General features: G+C 43.7%; 1 protein-coding gene across 1 annotated transcript in view; it reads right to left on the reverse strand.

Annotated features, from left to right (window-relative positions):
• The window catches only part of MAOA (monoamine oxidase A), a 43786-nt gene extending 27742 nt beyond the window's left edge, over positions 1–16044 (reverse strand). The window contains exons 1-2 of the mRNA NM_001030799.2: positions 15936–16044; positions 2739–2833 (exon numbers count right to left, since the gene is read on the reverse strand). Of these exons, the coding sequence (NP_001025970.2) occupies positions 2739–2833; positions 15936–16014 (174 nt within the window). The 5' untranslated portion in view covers positions 16015–16044. The remainder of the gene's footprint in view (positions 1–2738; positions 2834–15935) is intronic.
• Positions 16045–17123: the final 1079 nt, after the last annotated feature.

The raw sequence follows: 17123 nt of genomic DNA on the forward strand, positions 1-17123 counted from the left end.
GGGATGCAGTTTATGTTTCATGTACAATTATTTCTACTGAAGCACCAATGTTTACCACTGTTTCCCAAGCAATGGCATCTGACCTAAATTAAATGTCTCCCATTTTTAGACCGGGAGGCAGAAGTAACATCTGTATTACACTACCCTGTGCCTCAGGTGACTCACAGTTTCTTTCATTTTCTTTTCAGTGGCAGCCAAGATGCAGTCAGTTTTTAAAAGCAGGATAATGCTAAGCCATGTTAAAACATATGCCTGTGCTGTAGTGATGTCTGGCCCTGCTCAGGCTGCTTCCTACATAGCTATCATGCCTGCTACGGTTTGCAAAGAGAGAGGGGAAAGGGAGGAGAAATATTCTGACATTCACAGTCTCAAATGATGGATTCTCTCTATAATCACAGAATCACTAATGTTGGAAAAGACCTCTAAGATCATCTTGTCCAACCATCCATCTACCATCAATATTGCCCACTAAACCATGTCCCTAACTACTATATCAACACCCTTTTCTTAAACACTTCCAGGGACAGTGACTCCAGCACCTCCCTGGGCAGCCTGTTCCAGTGCCTCATCACTCCTTCTGAGAAGAAATTCCTTCTAATATCCAACCTGAACCTCCCCTGGTGCAACTTGAGGCCATTCTCTCTTGTCCTATCGCTAGTTACATGCAGAGCAGATGCTGCCATGGACAAAGGATATGGACAACGTGGGCAGAGTTCAGTTACCTTAATAAGGATGATTAACAACGTTTTAAACAGCCTAAGGTATCCAACACTTCAGTGTACCTACAGAAAACCTGCTACCAGAGGCCAGGCAAGGTATCACAGTTCAGTTAAAATGGTGCTACATGCATAAGGTTCTTAGGAGTCCAAATTCCATTTCATAACTCTCAGAGTCACCTCCAGATCAGTTTTAAAGTGCCTCCTGTCAGAAGAGCCCACTGGCATATATATTATGGTACAACTTGTGTTCAAGTAGGGCCACTTAGAGCTGCTTGCTCAAGACCATGCTCAGATTGGTTTTGAGTATCACAAAGGAAGACCTCCCTGGTCAACCTGTGCCAGTGTTCAGTCAATCTCAGAGAAAAAAAAAGCACTTCCTGGTATTCAAATGAGACCTTCTTTGCACCAGTTTATGCCCACTGTCTCTTGTCCTGTCACTGGACACCACTGAGAAGAATGTGGCTCTGTCTTCTTTTCATCCTCCTTTCATATATTTACAGACATTGATAAAGTCCTTCCCTGAGCCTTTTCTTCTCCAGGCCAACCAGTCTCATCTCGTCTGCCTTTCCTCAAAGGAGAATGCTCAAGTTCCTTCATTATCTTAGTGGCGGCTCTTTCTTAGATTCTCTCCAGTCTGTTTGATACTGGGACTTGAACTAATTAATAACTTTATTAAAAACACAGATGGTAGGACTGAGTGAATCCTCAGCAAGTTTGCAGAAACACAAAGCTCTGTGATGCAGCTGATATGACAGAAATAAGAGATGCCCTCCAAAGTGACCTAGACAGGCTTGAGAAAAGAATCCATATGAGCCTTGTGAAGTTCAACAAGGTCAAGTGCAACGTCCTACATCTGGATCAGGGCAACCCCTGGTATCAGTACAGACTAGGGGAGGAATGAACAGAAAGCAGCCACATGAAGAAGGACTTCGGCATATTTGTGGATGAAAAATTGGACATGAGATAGCAGTGTATGCTTGCTGCTTGGAGGAGGTAATCCTTAAAGGTTCCTTCCCACCCAAATCACAGGTTTCTATGATTCCATGTTCTTGCCTCTCTTGAACTGGGATCCCGGAACTGGACACAGTCCTCCAAATGTAGCCTCACTAGTGCTGAGTAAATCACCTCCCTCCACCTGCTGCCAGTACTTTGCCTAATGCAACCGCCCAAAAACACGAGATTTCTTTGCAGCACATGGCTGGCTCACATTCAACTTGGTGTATGCTAGAATCTCTCAGGTCCTTTGTTTCCAAGCTGCTTTTCAGCTGGGCACCCCTCAGCATGTGCTCATGCCTAGGGCTGTTCCTTGTCAGGTATAGAACTTTGTACTTCCCCTTGCAAAACTTCATGAGGTTCTCATCAGGCCATTCTTCCATCCTGCCCAGGTCCCTGTGGATGGCAGTATGACCCTCTGGTGTCCCAGCAACTTATTTCACTTCTGTATCATTAGTCAACTTGTTGAGGATACACTTTGCCCCACCATTCAGATCATGACATGGATATGATAGCACCCCAACCACAGTGTTCAGTTTTAGGCCCCTCACTGTGAGAAAGATACTGAGCCATTGAAACATGCTCAGAAAAGCTAGTGAAGAGACAAGAAAGCAAGACATATGAAGAACAGCAGAAGGAGCAGCAGCTGTTCAGTGTGAGGAAAAGGAGGCTGAGAGGAGACCTCATTGCTCTCTACAACCACCTGATAGGAGTGTGTAGCAACATGAACATTGATCTCTTTTCTAAAGAGTCCCACTGTCTATCATGATAGCCATTTCATTGTAAGTTATCAGGTATGACTTCCTCTTGCTGAATTCATGCAGACTGCTACATTTCTTGTCCTTCATATGCCTGGAAATGGTTTCCAGGATGAGTTGCTCTACTACCATCCCATGGACTGAGTTGAAGCTTGAGGCCTGTAGTTCCCTGGGTCCTTTTTCTTGCCCTTCTGGAAGACAAGTGTGACATATGCAGTACCATAGACCAGCACAAGTCAGAGAGTCACAGATTTTAAGAAGCACATACCCTGATGGTGAATGTCCTTCCTCCAACTCTGTCCCGGGCCTCAAGCACCACCACATTGAGCCCATACTCATACAGCAACTTGGCAGCCGACAAGCCTACAAAAAAAAGAGACAGCGTGCTCTAAACCAAGTGGTAACTATTAAACACAGTGGTCCAAAACTGAATCAAGGCTTCACGGTCAGGAACTATAACAATATTTTCAAAGATTCCTGAAAGAATTCTGAAACTTTTCACAGTGTCTTATCACAGAAATCACATGACTGCTGCTTAGTTGCATATTATAAGCAACTGCATAAACAACATTCCACAGATTTAAGTTGCCTCCTCTGGGTTAGCATTTTTGGTCTCTTAAAGAAATTAATCTCTGTTATTATGGGAATGCATGTCATTTTTCTGTTGTGTAGCGCATAGAAGGGGGGAGTCCATCAGGTGGGGCTTGCGTGGCTAGAGTGATAGGAACCATAATATACCAAATAGATACATTCTAGCACATTTCTTCTCTCACCCAACTCTCCACTCTGCTGCTGTCCATTGTCCTCACCTATATACAGAAATAAGGTCTGCTTCACTGTCAAGATTAATTTTAAACAACAGAGTTTGATCGTGGCAATCAAATAGCCTGTATGTAGATACTTTATAAAAGGAATTACCGTCTCAGCAAAAATTATCTAATTATGGGATTTTGTGATAAACGCACTACAGAAAACAAAAAATTCAATAGGACAGAAGTCCTCTTCACTTTTTACAAATGAGAAATGAAATTGTTAAAAGCAATCATGAGCTTCTGAAATCAGATTATCCCATTGTCCTGCAGGGCAATTTGGCACTGAAGCATTGTTCCTCTTGAGTTGTTTCCCCTCCTTAAGTATACAAAAGCCAGAATTATTGATCAGAACTTCTAAGATACCCTGTAGTAAGGAATAATAATATTATATTCATGTTTATTACACTACTTCAAAATTTGATTAAAAGCAACTGTTCGTGAGCCCACAAAGAATGCAAGTCTTAAAAGGTCAGATGAGAGGAATCATTCTAAGGTTCTGAGCAGCACCAAGAGTACTCATTTATTCTGAGAACAATATAGAAGAGCCCATAAACTTCTGTGCATGTGATCTTTTAATGTAGTAGTGGGACATGATTTACTGGGAACAAGGAGAGGAAGTTCAAATGTCTTACACTGACAAAAAAGTTCTCAGTAGGAGTGAACATCTTATAAACTGATACAATTTTTTTCAATAGCTTTTCCTGCATGAGAGTCTACAGAAAGGATAATTAATTATAGTTATTGTTCGTTCTTAAGTCCTTTTGCTGATAGTTCTCTCATCCTCAGCATAAACATAGACAACATAAGTCTTCAGTGTTGGAAACACAAACTGCAGCATTTTCTTATAAATAAATATTTTTATATTTGGAAGAATGACTTTTCAAAAATTCACATTGGTTACTGTCACAAAAATGTGGATTTCCTAAACACATAAAATGGAAAATTGAATTTATATATTCTTTATGAATTAGACACTCAGACATAAATGGTAATTCTTTTACAACAAAATCTATATATATGAGATGCATAGATATTGGATAGATACCTGTACTTTGAAAATATGCAGAGGAACATGAAATGGCAGAAAATCTGGTCTAGGTATGAAAAAATGTATGCAAATCCAATAACCTCATTAGTGTTAAAGACTGACAACCTTTCCTCTTATTTTATACTGTATACAATAGCTATAGCCACGCTACAGCTCTTTAATAAGAATAACGCTTTCAGTGAATTAGGGTGGAAGTTAACTTGAATGTTGGTTCATACCTTCACTATATGATGTGTCCTAATAAAGAAAGGCAGCTAAAGGATGAAGAACACATAGTAATATGACCAAGGTTCTCTATCCTGCTTTTTTGTTAATCTTGAACTCCAGCCAAACAGATTTTTAGATTCGTTATTGTTAACCCAAGAGTGACTGTGGACTGATGCAAAAAAGAAAAAAAAAACAACAAAAACCGAGGTTCAGAGCTACAGAGACTGGAAAAGGACAAGAGATACACCAGGACAGTGATAACTTAACAGCAGTTGGCAGAGAGCCTGACTGAAAATTAAAAACAGTGCCAATTTGTAAATTCAGGTTTACGAAACTTGAAAGGCCAATGACGCAGCATAAGCAGAGGTGGTGATAGTTTTATCTCTCTAAGATTAAAAGCTGAAGATTAGATTCAAAAGGTCAAATATAAACATATGTATATTTATGCAGAAAATGAAAATAAATAAATAAATAGAGCAATCCCAGATAAAAATAGTTTTGTTCTCTTAACAGAATAAAACCAGCAAAAAAGGTAGGCAGGGATAGAGGCTGGGGAGAAGACAAACAAAATATGCTGATTGAAGATTGTTATTGTGCATTTGTTTGAAGCACAGATACAATTTTCTTTGAGAACAGAGGACTAGCAAGAACACTCACACGCTGAGAATATCTACGCATAGCTACTGAACTCAACTCTTCAGCTCCTTTCTGGTTAGAACTGAAATACACTACACAGAGGTGCTTCCACGTGCATGTCTCGAGAACCCCACAGGTCACAAAGCCTGTGTGCTTTTGGCTAATTAGACTCAAAAGGTATTGCCATGCCCCCTCACCACACGTTGCTCTGAAACCAGCCACAGTATCCAACTTGCCCCGTGAGCATAGCGCACCAGGCCATGCCAAGCAGTGGGCTATGACCTCCCAGGCCACAGGTGGGACTCAAGCAAGACATTTCATTATACACTTGTGTATGCCTGTACGACAGTAGCACAGGCAGTAGCACATCACTGCCACCCCACCTGAGTGCCTTCTCCTTCCTAAGCTGGAGACCTATGTCCTGACAAGCGCACACAGGGCCCTTCCTGTGACTGCAGCAGGCACTGTTTCACAGCCTTTCACCATACTACACTTGGAGACATTTTCCTCACTCTGTTATTTCTGCTATCATCATCATGGCTTCCAGTACCCAAGGCTGGTGTTGTGTTGGTTGACTCCTCCACAGCATCTGAGTTTGGCCTAGAGATAAAGCTGCAGAGGACCCCAAATTGCTGGCCATGCTCCTTCCGTACACTCTATGAGTTCAAAATACTATCTGCCTCAGAAAGATGAAAAGAGCCTGCCAAAACCATGCCTCATTTGAAGTATATGGCTGGAGAAATTCACTTGTTATTAGATCAGAATAAACAAAGCCGGATGACTTATACATCCTCCACAAGGGTTTCTATGGCAATCTCATACCAGGCTCTCTGCGTCTGAAGACACCACACAAGAAAGCTCTTCTCCAATTGATTCTGCAGTGCTGTTAAGGGCCCAGAATTGCTGCGGTCACAGATCATACTGCTGCTGCTTTCATTTCAGAAAATTGTCATAATGATATCAAGCAAAGTGTTTTCAAGTGCATCAAAACACTGGATACAGTTAAAAAAAAATAAAAGAGAAAAAGAATTTAAGATGATTTTATGCCAATCTGCAGACTATCAGGCATATTCCAAGGATGAAACAGAGAACAATACTGGATTTTGTATGTAGTCTGAAGGAAAATCAGCTTTCAGTAGCTATAGGGGAGCTACAGGAAAGAAGGGGACACACTCTTTAGCAGGGCCTGTTGTGATAGAACAAGGAGAAATGGTTTCAAGCTTAAAGAGGGTAGATTTAGTTTAGATAGAAGGAAAAAGTCTTTTACAGTGAGAGTGGTGAAGCATTGCAACTGGCTGCCCAGAGGCGTGGTGAATGTCCCATTCCTAGAGACTTTTAAGGCCAGGCTGGACCAGGCTCTGAGCGATCTTATCTAACTGTGGATATCCCTTTTCATTGCAGGGGAGTTAGACTAGATGACTGCTGTTTATCTTGCTTCACAGCTGCTCTTCTGAATAGTTTTTCTCGTATTCCCACAGATGACCTATAAAGGTCCCTTCCAACTCTAAGGATTCTATGAATCTATGATTCTATGGGAATACAACACAGTGTGCCTGCACCTCATAGGTAAGAAAAGTTCCTCCATACAGATAGAGTCCAAGGCTGGGACTTAAGAGACCTCAGCTTGATTCCCACCAGAGCCACGTAACATGGGAAGTGTTTCCCTATGAAATAGGGAAGCATTTATATGAGAAACCTTAACGAGAATAATTCCAAGTTGCCTAATTATAAGGATTAATACATGGCATCTAAACAGATAGAGTTCTGTGACACAAATTGTGTAAGATAAAAGAAAACATAAAAAGATGCTACTTTATTGGAAACATGATAGGATGGTACAGAAGAGTAATTCCACTTTTCAAATTATGTACTCTGTAAATCCAGTTCACCAGATTCCTTGATGTGCCATGATAGGAGGCAAAATTTACCAGCATCTGTCCTAGAGACAGCACTTCTAAGAAGCCACATCCACATGACTCTTGAACACATCCAGGGACGGTGACTCCACCACCTCCCTGGGCAGTCTGTGCCACTACCTCACTGCTCTTACTGAGAAGAAATTCTCCCTAATATCCAACCTGAACCTCACCTGATGCAACTTAACACCATTACCTCTTGTCCTATCACTGTTACCTGGGAGAAGAGGACGACCCCAACAAATATCCAGCAAGGCACAGCTGCATGTGTCTTACCAGGCACCATCTTTCCAATTACTAGTCGTGCTCCCTCACCATGAGCTCTACTTTGGTTAGCTGCAGCCAGCGTGACTGTGAGGTTACGCTACAGCACAGCCTTGTAAAACTCTTACACTGCCTCCAGGCACTCATATACCTGGTGAAAAAGATCACACTATGGGCATGAAGTCTGAAAAGCACTGGTAAGTACATGAGGCATTTCAACATATTAGAGAAGCATGATTTTTCAGGGACTTTTAACCTTTCAAACTGAGGCCAAACTGTGTCACATCAAGCATTCCAAAACAAAGAGAAAATTAACTGTTACCATGGAAAAGGCAACTGTCTGCTGTTTTTCTGGATGTGTTGTTTATTTGCTGGTTTCTTACACAAAGTGTATTTGCCTTTATGCAACCAATGATGGGGTGAAAGTTTACCAAAACCAACTTAATACCACATTCCTTCTTGAAATCTTTCTTCATTACCCTTCTATACATGAAGTGAGATCATTACCTTCTGTGAAAGGCTACAAGCTCATTGTTGTGGTGTTCTAGCAAGCTTTAATTGAATAATTTAAGGACAAAATCATTATGGAAAGTCTTAACATTTTCCTGATCTTAACAGTGGAATAATTTTTAGACCTTTTTGCTTATTATTCTAATTTACATCAGTAAAGTAAAGCAATTGTCAATACATCCTCATTAAAGTTCCACTGTAACAGCATGCTAACATTGAGATTGTTGTTTCTGTTCCACTAATGGAAAGCCTAATTTTTTCAAGATACAATTGAGTAATTAAATCTGGCAACAGCCACCTAAGAATTATGTCTCGTTATTCAACCCAAAGCCACTTTGCCAAGTAAACACGAACCTGCCAATAACAGATGCAAAACATTTCTATCATGATTATAGAGTAAAAGCTCCCTTCCTTTCTCTTTATTGTCCTTCTTCCCCAAAAGATTTTGCTTTCATTGAAAATTTTTGGTACACCTTGAGTTTTAAAATACAGGCAAAATGTACTCAATTGCATCAAACTGACTCCAGAGAAATCACTAATGGACAGCAACACACAGAAGGCTGATAATGAAGGTACTGTTTCCATACTACAAGTCTGCGAGATCTAAAATTGCCACTGAAATTGAGTAAAAGATCTTATTAATTACATTACACTCCCTTAAATTTGCACAGAACAGCAAGAATACACAGCGCTGATCACATGCCTATATTCATTTCTCCTTTCAGCGTTGCCTAACACCGGAATACCACAGCTAGCTTCCTGTTCGTCGGAGACCGCATTTGGTCTTTCTATGAGCTCTTTCATTATCCCTGTTGTAGTGTATTTGGCACTGGGGATGAGGGTGCACTTCTGCATTTTCTCATTTTTGGATTTTCGTATATATCAATTCTCCCCCTCAACCTCCATCAAACATAATCCAGTTGATTCACTTAAGACTTCCACCATAAAGGGACAAGTATTTTCTGTCACAGTACACTGCTTAACTAAGAGCAAGCCACTCTCACTAGTTTCAGTGGCTCTACTGTCCAAACACTTTAAACAGATGCAAACTGTGTCCTGGAGGGTACAAAGACATTTTCTCATGGACAACGTTAACAGAAACACAGTGCACATGAAGAAGAGGGAATTGTACTCAGAGGATGATTCCACTCCTACATACATACCCATGTGATTTTGAAGGCCAAAATCTGTCTGCAGTAAACATCTCTCCCCAGTATAACTTCCTCTATGCCCCAAAAATAGAGGCAGAAAACAGTTAACTAGCACAGAGTTCACAAGGGAGCATTCTCCTTCTCCTTACATGTGAAAATGTTCATAGTTTGATAGCACCTAGTTTATGGAAACATCTAGGGTGCTCATGCACATTTCTTTTTACTTTGATCAGCAGGCAGAATAAATTTATATCAGTTAAACAGCAATTGTCAGGTAAATAAATCTGAGAAAAAAAATTGCTGCAAAACCGTGATCGATATCATTACCACAGATACTGAAAACATCAGCACGGGTATTCCTGGGAGGGACATAAGGCCTGTCCCATCCCTATTCTCATTATGCTACCATATTTTGATATATGCCCTAACAACTTGACTGTTTCTTTTGCTTGCTGGAGTAAATAACGCTCTCAAGACTGCAGAACAACTGAGCTAACAGCAATATTCTTTGCTACCTTTCAACAACTTGCAGCTAAGTCGGGAGTGTGGTGCAAAACCTGTTTCCTAATGACAAACCATACATTTACAGCATGCTTCTAGGAACACTGAATTTGCTAATCAATGAATCACACTGCCGTATATACTATTCTATTGTATATTTTTACCAGAAACCAAAGGAGCACATGCTTCATTTAGTAACAGAAACAGATGTGATCACTTAGGTTACCACCTGTGTTATGTGAAGTTTATAAATTACGCATTTGCCATAGAAAACCACATGAAGAATGTGATGAAAGACAAAGAAAATAGAATAATACAACCACAGAATGTCTCAAGTTGGACGGGACCTGAAAGCCCACGCCGCCCCAACCCCTGCCGTGGGCAGGGCTGCCCCCCACCAGCTCAGGCTGCCCAGGGCTCCATCCAACCTGGCCTTGAGTGCCTCCAGGGATGGGGCACCACAACTGCTCTGGGCAGCCGCACCAGTGCCTCACCACTCTCTAATATTTCTGTACTTGGCATCCCAACTATGTTTTGGCCAATACTAAATATCTTGCAGTGAGCATAACACAAAGGCATGTCTTCACAAAAAAACAAACGTGCCCCACAGTCATAAGATTTTGTATCTGTGGTAGCAAAACATAAGAACATATAATGAAGAAAGAGGCAAATGGAAATTGGTATTTTTGCTTACTTGTAAGCATTGTACATAATGCCCCTAACACTTTTTTATGGGCGAAGAGGGGTCCTTTGTTCTGTTCCTGCAGTAAATCCTTCACTTAATGACATTCAGCTTGCTAGCAGTACATGGGGAGCAGAGAGCTCTGTACAACATTTACTCCTCCATCCAAAAACATGGCTTATAGGAATGTCTTGCTCCAAATGACAATATTATCACTGACTGCTGCCTTTTCTGTTGGATGCAGAAAGAAAGCCGGAATGAACTATGTAGCCAGAGCCCTGCACAGGGCACTAGTAAAAAGAGAAACACAGTACACGTTTTAGGAGGCAGGTATTGCATTCTTCCAAGGACAAATTCTGGAGGAAGCACTAGAAAAAAGAACAACAGAAAACTACTCCAGATTTACACAGGTGCAACTGATTTTTATCTTCTACCACTAACTGTGTGTTTGACAGTTTATCTGACACCACCACCCACCAGCAGGTTGGTATGCTGTCAAAACAATCTGAGCAGCATACAACGTAAATTGTGCTGCCAGTATAGCAAGAAAGGAAAAATCTGCATCTCCTCATTATTCAGTATTTCACTCCAAGTCCACAGCCAATGCGTAGGTAGCTCAAGTAGTGGGGTTGTCGATCACAAATCATGGAGCAGGAAATGCCAAAGTATTCTTCCATGGAGGGGATAATAAAACCAATCGCATAGCATATCATATGCTTTATTTCAATATGAAGACTAATTACTAGCATTTCTACATCTCAGCTTCCGCTACAATTCATGGCCCTTGGACTCCTCTATAAATGCAACAGAAAACACTGCTGATTCTTCCACGTGGCTGGCAAATCTAAGCATCTGTATTCTTCAGCCATGAAAGCTCCTTGTTTCTAGCTAGGAACAAACATGTTTTTATTTGGAAATAAGAACTATCTGTGTCAAACAATGACAATCCTCAGTGCAACTTTCAGTTGTGGCAGTGTTTCCCTTGTGCTTTGTTCTTGCAAAGCAATGTGCTCAAAGTTCTTCCAGAATATTTGCATACAAGTTCCCTTCGACTTGCCTGCTTTTGGCTATATTTGTCCGTATCTGACATATCTGTTCTGCATTATGTATATAATCAGCCTTAATTATCTGTATGTTTGATAAACTGGGCTTCCAATGTCTTAAATTTCATATGTAAACTGAGACTGGCACATAAATACACTCCCAACTTCCCAGTGAAAAAGTTGGGACATTTTGCTTACATCCCTCTTTTCCTAATTTTGAACTATTTATCATAGAAATCATAGAATAGCTTGGGTTGGAAGGGACCTCAAGAAACATCAGGTTCCAACCCCTTGCCACAGGCAGAGTCACCAGTCTCTAGATCAAGCACTAAAACAGATTGCCCAGGGTTCGATCCAGCCTAGCCTGGAACACCTCCAGGGATGGGGCATCCACAACCTCTCTGGGCAGCTTGTGTCAGCACCTCACCACTTCCTCAGTAAAAACTTTCCCCGACATCTAATCTAAATATTCCCTCCTTTAGTTTAAAATCATTCCCCCTTGTCCTGTCACTATCTACCCTCATAAAAAGTTGATTTCCCTCATGTTTCTAAACTCCTTTTAAATACTGGAAGGCCCCAGTAAGGTCTCCCTGCAGCCTTCTCTTTTCCAGGATGAACAAGCCCAGCTCTTTCAGCCTGTCATCATAGAATCATAGAATCATAGAATGGCCTGGATCCTCAAAGATCCTCTAGTTTTAACCCCCTGCTACATGCAGAGTCAGCAACCACTAGACCAGGCTGCCCAGAGCCACATCCAGCCTGGCCTTGAATGCCTCCAGGGATGGGGCATCCACAACCTCCTTGGGCAACCTGTTCCAGTGTGTCACCACCCTCTGGGTGAAAAACTTCCTCCTAATATCTAACCTAAACCTCCCCTGTCTCAGTTTAAAACCATTCCCCCTTGTCCTATCACTATCCACCCTAGTAAACAGTCAGTCTCCCTCCAGTTTATACACTCCTTTCAAATATTGGAAGGTCACAATAAGGTGTCCTCAGAGCCTTTTCCTTTCCAAGCTAAACAAGCCCAGCTCCCTCAACCTTTCCTCATAGGAGAGGTGCTCCAGCCCTCCGATCATCTTAGTGGTCTACTCTGGACCCGCTCCAAGAGCTCCACGTCCTTCCTGTACTGGGGGCCCCAGGCCTGGATGCAGTATTCCAGATGGGGCCTCATAAGAGCTGAGTAGAGGAGCACAATCACGTCCCTCTACCTGTTGGCCACTCCTCTTTTAATGCAGCCCAGAACATAGTTGGCCTTCTGGGCTACAAGCACACACTGCTAGCTCGTGTCCAGCTTCTTGTCTACCAGGACCTTCATAGGAGATGTGCTCCAGCCCTTGTATCATATTCATGGCCCTCTTCCAGACCTTCTCCAAAAGCTCCACATCCTTCCTGTGTTGGGTCCCAAACTTGGATGAAGTACTCCAGCTGGGGTCTCATGAGGGCAGAGCTGAGGGGGACAGTCACCTCCCTTGCCCTGCTGGCCACCCCTCTTCTGATGGAACCCAGGATACCATTGGCCTTCCAGCCTGCAAGTGCACACTGCTGGCTCATGTTCAGTTTTTCATCAGTCAGGACCCCTAAGTCCTTTTCAGCAGGGCTGTTCTCAAGGAATTCTTCTCCCGGTTTGTATACATATCTGGGATTATGTCAACTCAAATCAATCCTGAGCTTTCAGGGTGTGGTTCTTATGCTGATTCTTTTTGGCTGGAAAATCTTTGTCAAAATTGGCTGGCTATTTCTAAATAATCAGGAAACAAACATCCTTCCAAAGTTTTTAAAACAAGTATTTTCTATTTTTATTTATTTATTTTTTCCTACTTTGGAAGTACTAGCAGCAGCAACTTGAAATTTGGCAAGGAGGTAGCCTTTGAGTCAATATAACGCATTTTGTTATCCATGGGAAAATATGCCCCATTTAGGTTAGTTAGAAAGCTCTGAGGATCATTTTCTAGATCTTAAAAGCTGAAATATCTGAGGGTTCAGTAAAAACTCTCAGAGCACTCAGGGCTGTGCAACCATTAACACGCAGTCTTTAAGGAGTGAGTGAGTATGCTGGAGTTCCTTGCAATCCACTTCACGTATCAAAGGAATGGGGTATGTTCCATCCTAGGGCTACAGAGCTGAAAACCAAGACCCCTGTAATTGTGGATTTAGCTTGGGGAACAAGTAGTCGAGTTGGGATTGGGACAGTGTGTTAGGTATGACAGCAACTTAAAGAATCATAGAATCATTAAGGTTGGAAAAGTCCTCTAAGACCATCAAGCCCAACCACCAACCTATCCCCACCATGCCCACTGCCCATGTCCCTCAGTGCCACATCCACACGGCTCTTGAACACCTCCAGGGATGGTGACTCCACCATGTCCCTGGGCAGCCTGTGCCACTGCCTCACCGCTCTTCCTGAGAATAAATGTTTCCTAGCATCTAACCTGAATCCTGCTAGGTAATAAGATACAAGTTCATGGTATGTCACACACTGTCAGTTTACTGTCCTTGACAAATGAGGGGATGACACTGTCTAAACCAAAATGCACAACCAAAGAGTCAGAATCAGTTCAAAACAGAAGAGCATCTTCAGTTCACTAGAAAGTCCTCTAAAGAGAAAATGGGAACAATATTCTAGGTGTGTACATATGAATTCCCCATGGGTATGAGGAAAGTAACTCCACGTATTGATTTATTTAAGATGCTTGAGTATAAAATGTTATAATTACCATTAATTGTAGAAGGTGGACACTATCCATTAAACATAATGCAAACATGTTCCTGGGGCTTTTACTGGCCAACATCCACACTTTTAATGTGCACACACATGTAAAAAGAGGAATCCAGCCCAAGCTCTGCAGCTGTCTCTCTGCGGGGGTCCAGAGTTACCTGTTAAGGCAGTCTGGACAACTTGAACACAACTCTAGAGAGTACAGCAGAAAGATCCCAGTGATAGAGGTCACCAAAGCAGAGTTCATCTTAGAAGAGTTCTCATCACAAAGGGCTCAGTGCAAGAAGCACCCTTGGTGCCCAGCTTGCACCCTTCCTACAGGTGCGAGCTGATTTCATATCCCTGGTAGTGACTGCACACAGATGTGTGTATACAGAGGCCAGGAGGAGGATGGGCAAGAAGACTGCCTTGGCTTTCACAGAAACTATCTCTCAAGACCATTCCTCGCTCCAAGGAACAGATACCTCCAGAGGTGCCAGTCAGGATTTGAGATGTGTTTTGTTAGGCATAAAGTATGAATACTTTAAAAAGCTACTGCCTCATCACTGGGAAGCTCTCACAATATAGGAATTACTGTGCCCAGCTATGATTGGTACTCTGCATTAAAGATGGACTAATTATGAAATAAGGCATTTATTGTTCATTTTTCTACAGTCGCTTTCTTTAAGTGATGTATGTCCTAATCCTTAAGAGGTAAACTGTGCCACCGACGTGACATAAGGGTTTCCATTGGCAAGAAAAATGTTCCTGTACCTCAAGAACGTTGTGATGTTTACTTGTCCTCCTAATGCCTCTGACAAATTTTCAGGGACTGCAACACCTTGAGATTTCCTGCTTGGCTCCATTTCAGATTTGACAGTAGGCTTTAATCCATGAAGTGTTCTGAACTAACCTACTGATGCTCACACTGTGAGTCCAGGTGTCAAATAGAAATGCCCAGTGTAATTTCCAAAACGCTACGGTAGATTGGAAAGCCAGAGGAGCAAGGTGCCCTCCAGGGATGAAAAGCTCCACAGAGTCCTGGAAACCATACTCAGATCACACATTATGGGTGGTAATTCCCTAAGTGGACTACGTGCCTTACAGGAATCTTAAAGATGAAGAGGAAATGACTTGTGCTACCAGGAAAATATCCAGATACCTGCTAAAACCAAAAAAAGCCATGCTGCTTTGTGCATAAACTCATTGCAGTTTAATCACAGAATCACAGAATGGTTTGGGCTGGAAGGGACCTCAAAGCCCACCCACCCCAACCCCTGACATGGGCAGGGCTGCCCCCCACCAGCTCAGGCTGCCCAGGGCCCCATCCAACCTGGCCTTAAGCACCTCCAGGGATGGGGCACCACAGCTGCTCTGGAAAGTGGATTTGAGCCGTATTTTGGGACGCACTGTCCTGGTAAGGAGTGAAACATCCATGGCTGTGGGGAACTGAGCCGTCTGCAGGGCGCATCTCCCAGCAGCACCACCTGTAGCGACCGATCTGCCAGTGCAGGAATTCCCAGCCGCCTTTCCGCAGCATTGAGCAAAAGAGCACCAACACCCGCACTGCACGAGCAACCCAAAGAAGCACCGACGAAAAACACCACCGTTCTCGAGACGCAAACCGGACAGCGTGTATCCTCGCTCTCCCCCACACCTGTAGACGTCAGAAAGTCACTTTTTCCTACAGATTCCTCTCTGACGAGCAGAAAGTGCAAACCCACACGGGAAACGGACACATCCTAAGACGCCCACGTGGAATTTTTTCCCTTTTTTTCCCCCCGTTTCCCATCCAAGTGGATCCGAAGCCTCCGCAGACCCGACCTCGCACGAACGACCGCCCGATCCCCCGAGGTGCCCGCGGGCGATGGGGCGATCCCGGGCACTCAGGCGGGCGTTCCGCAGCCCCTGGCACCGTTCTCCGGCGCCGGACGAGCTCCGGGACCGCTCCCGGCGGGGATGTCCGGCCGGAGACAGACGCCGCTCCCTCTCGAACCCACCTGAGATACCGCCCCCGACCACCACCACGTCGTATGGCTCGGCCATAGTGCTGTCGCTCGCCCCGGCCGTCGCCTTCATCTCGCCCTTCCGCGGCGTAGGCTCGGGACCGGCTCCCTGCGGGCGGACAGAGCCACGCCGTCCCGCCCGCCCCGCCCGCCAATGGGCGCCGCCAGTGGGCGGGGCCTCGATAAGCCACGCCCCTCGCGCTGTTCGCCGCGCTGCCGGCCCGACGGGGCGGTCGGGTCCCGCGGTGGGCGCGGTGTGAGAGGGTCGCGGGTGACGCAGCGTCTGCTCTGTTGTCGCCGCGTTCATCACTGCTGACAGTGAGGATGGGGTACCTGCAGACGAGTGGAACCGCGGTGCAGCAGCAAAGCCTCAGCATTTGTTATAATCAAACAGCACTCGTGAGCCGGAGGACGAAGCGTTAACCTTCAGGTGTTCCCCACGATGATGCCCGCAATAACAGCCTAGTTGGCAAAATAGCGGTTCTGTTTGTACTTGTACTACTATGCTCTGGTGGTGAGGTTGTGGTGCGCTCTGCAGCTCGCCCACTCGTATTGCTGAAGTGTAAATGTCAGCTCCGGGCAGCTAAGTAGAAAAAATAGGCAGGCCGCCTGTGTATCGCCTTCCAGGTAAGCACAGAAGACCTTTAAAATTCACATAATCGTAGGAAATCCTAATGCCACTTTGTGATAAATATTGATATAAGTTCCGAGGGATGTCGGATTCAACAATCACCTCCACACCTGAGCAGGACCAAAGGAATGAATGGGAGTTTGATGCTACGCAGGCAGTGCCCACAGAAATGCTTTGGCTTTCCCACAGCTGAGACAATTAGGGCTTCTGGTTTGTTCTAGTTATGCCAAAGCAGGACAGCAGTGGCCAGAGGCAAAAATACGTATGAAACCACTAACCTCCATGAGGATCAAGAATAGGACACACAGAATAATAGTTCTCCCAAAGTAAAAACGGGTACTTGGAAAAGAATCTGCTATCTAAAAGTATACAGTATCTAAAGGGGGTTATAAGAAAGAAGGAGACAGACTCTTCAGCAGTGTCTGTTATGACAGGACAAGAGGAGATGGTTTCAAACTAAAATACAGGAGATTTAGACCAGACACAAGGAAGAAGTTTTTTTTTACAATACGGGTGTTGAGGCACTGGCACAGGTTGCCCAAAGAGGTGGT

The sequence above is a fragment of the Gallus gallus genome, chromosome 1 (genome assembly GCF_016699485.2).
Source record: "Gallus gallus isolate bGalGal1 chromosome 1, bGalGal1.mat.broiler.GRCg7b, whole genome shotgun sequence".
Taxonomy (NCBI): domain Eukaryota; kingdom Metazoa; phylum Chordata; class Aves; order Galliformes; family Phasianidae; genus Gallus; species Gallus gallus.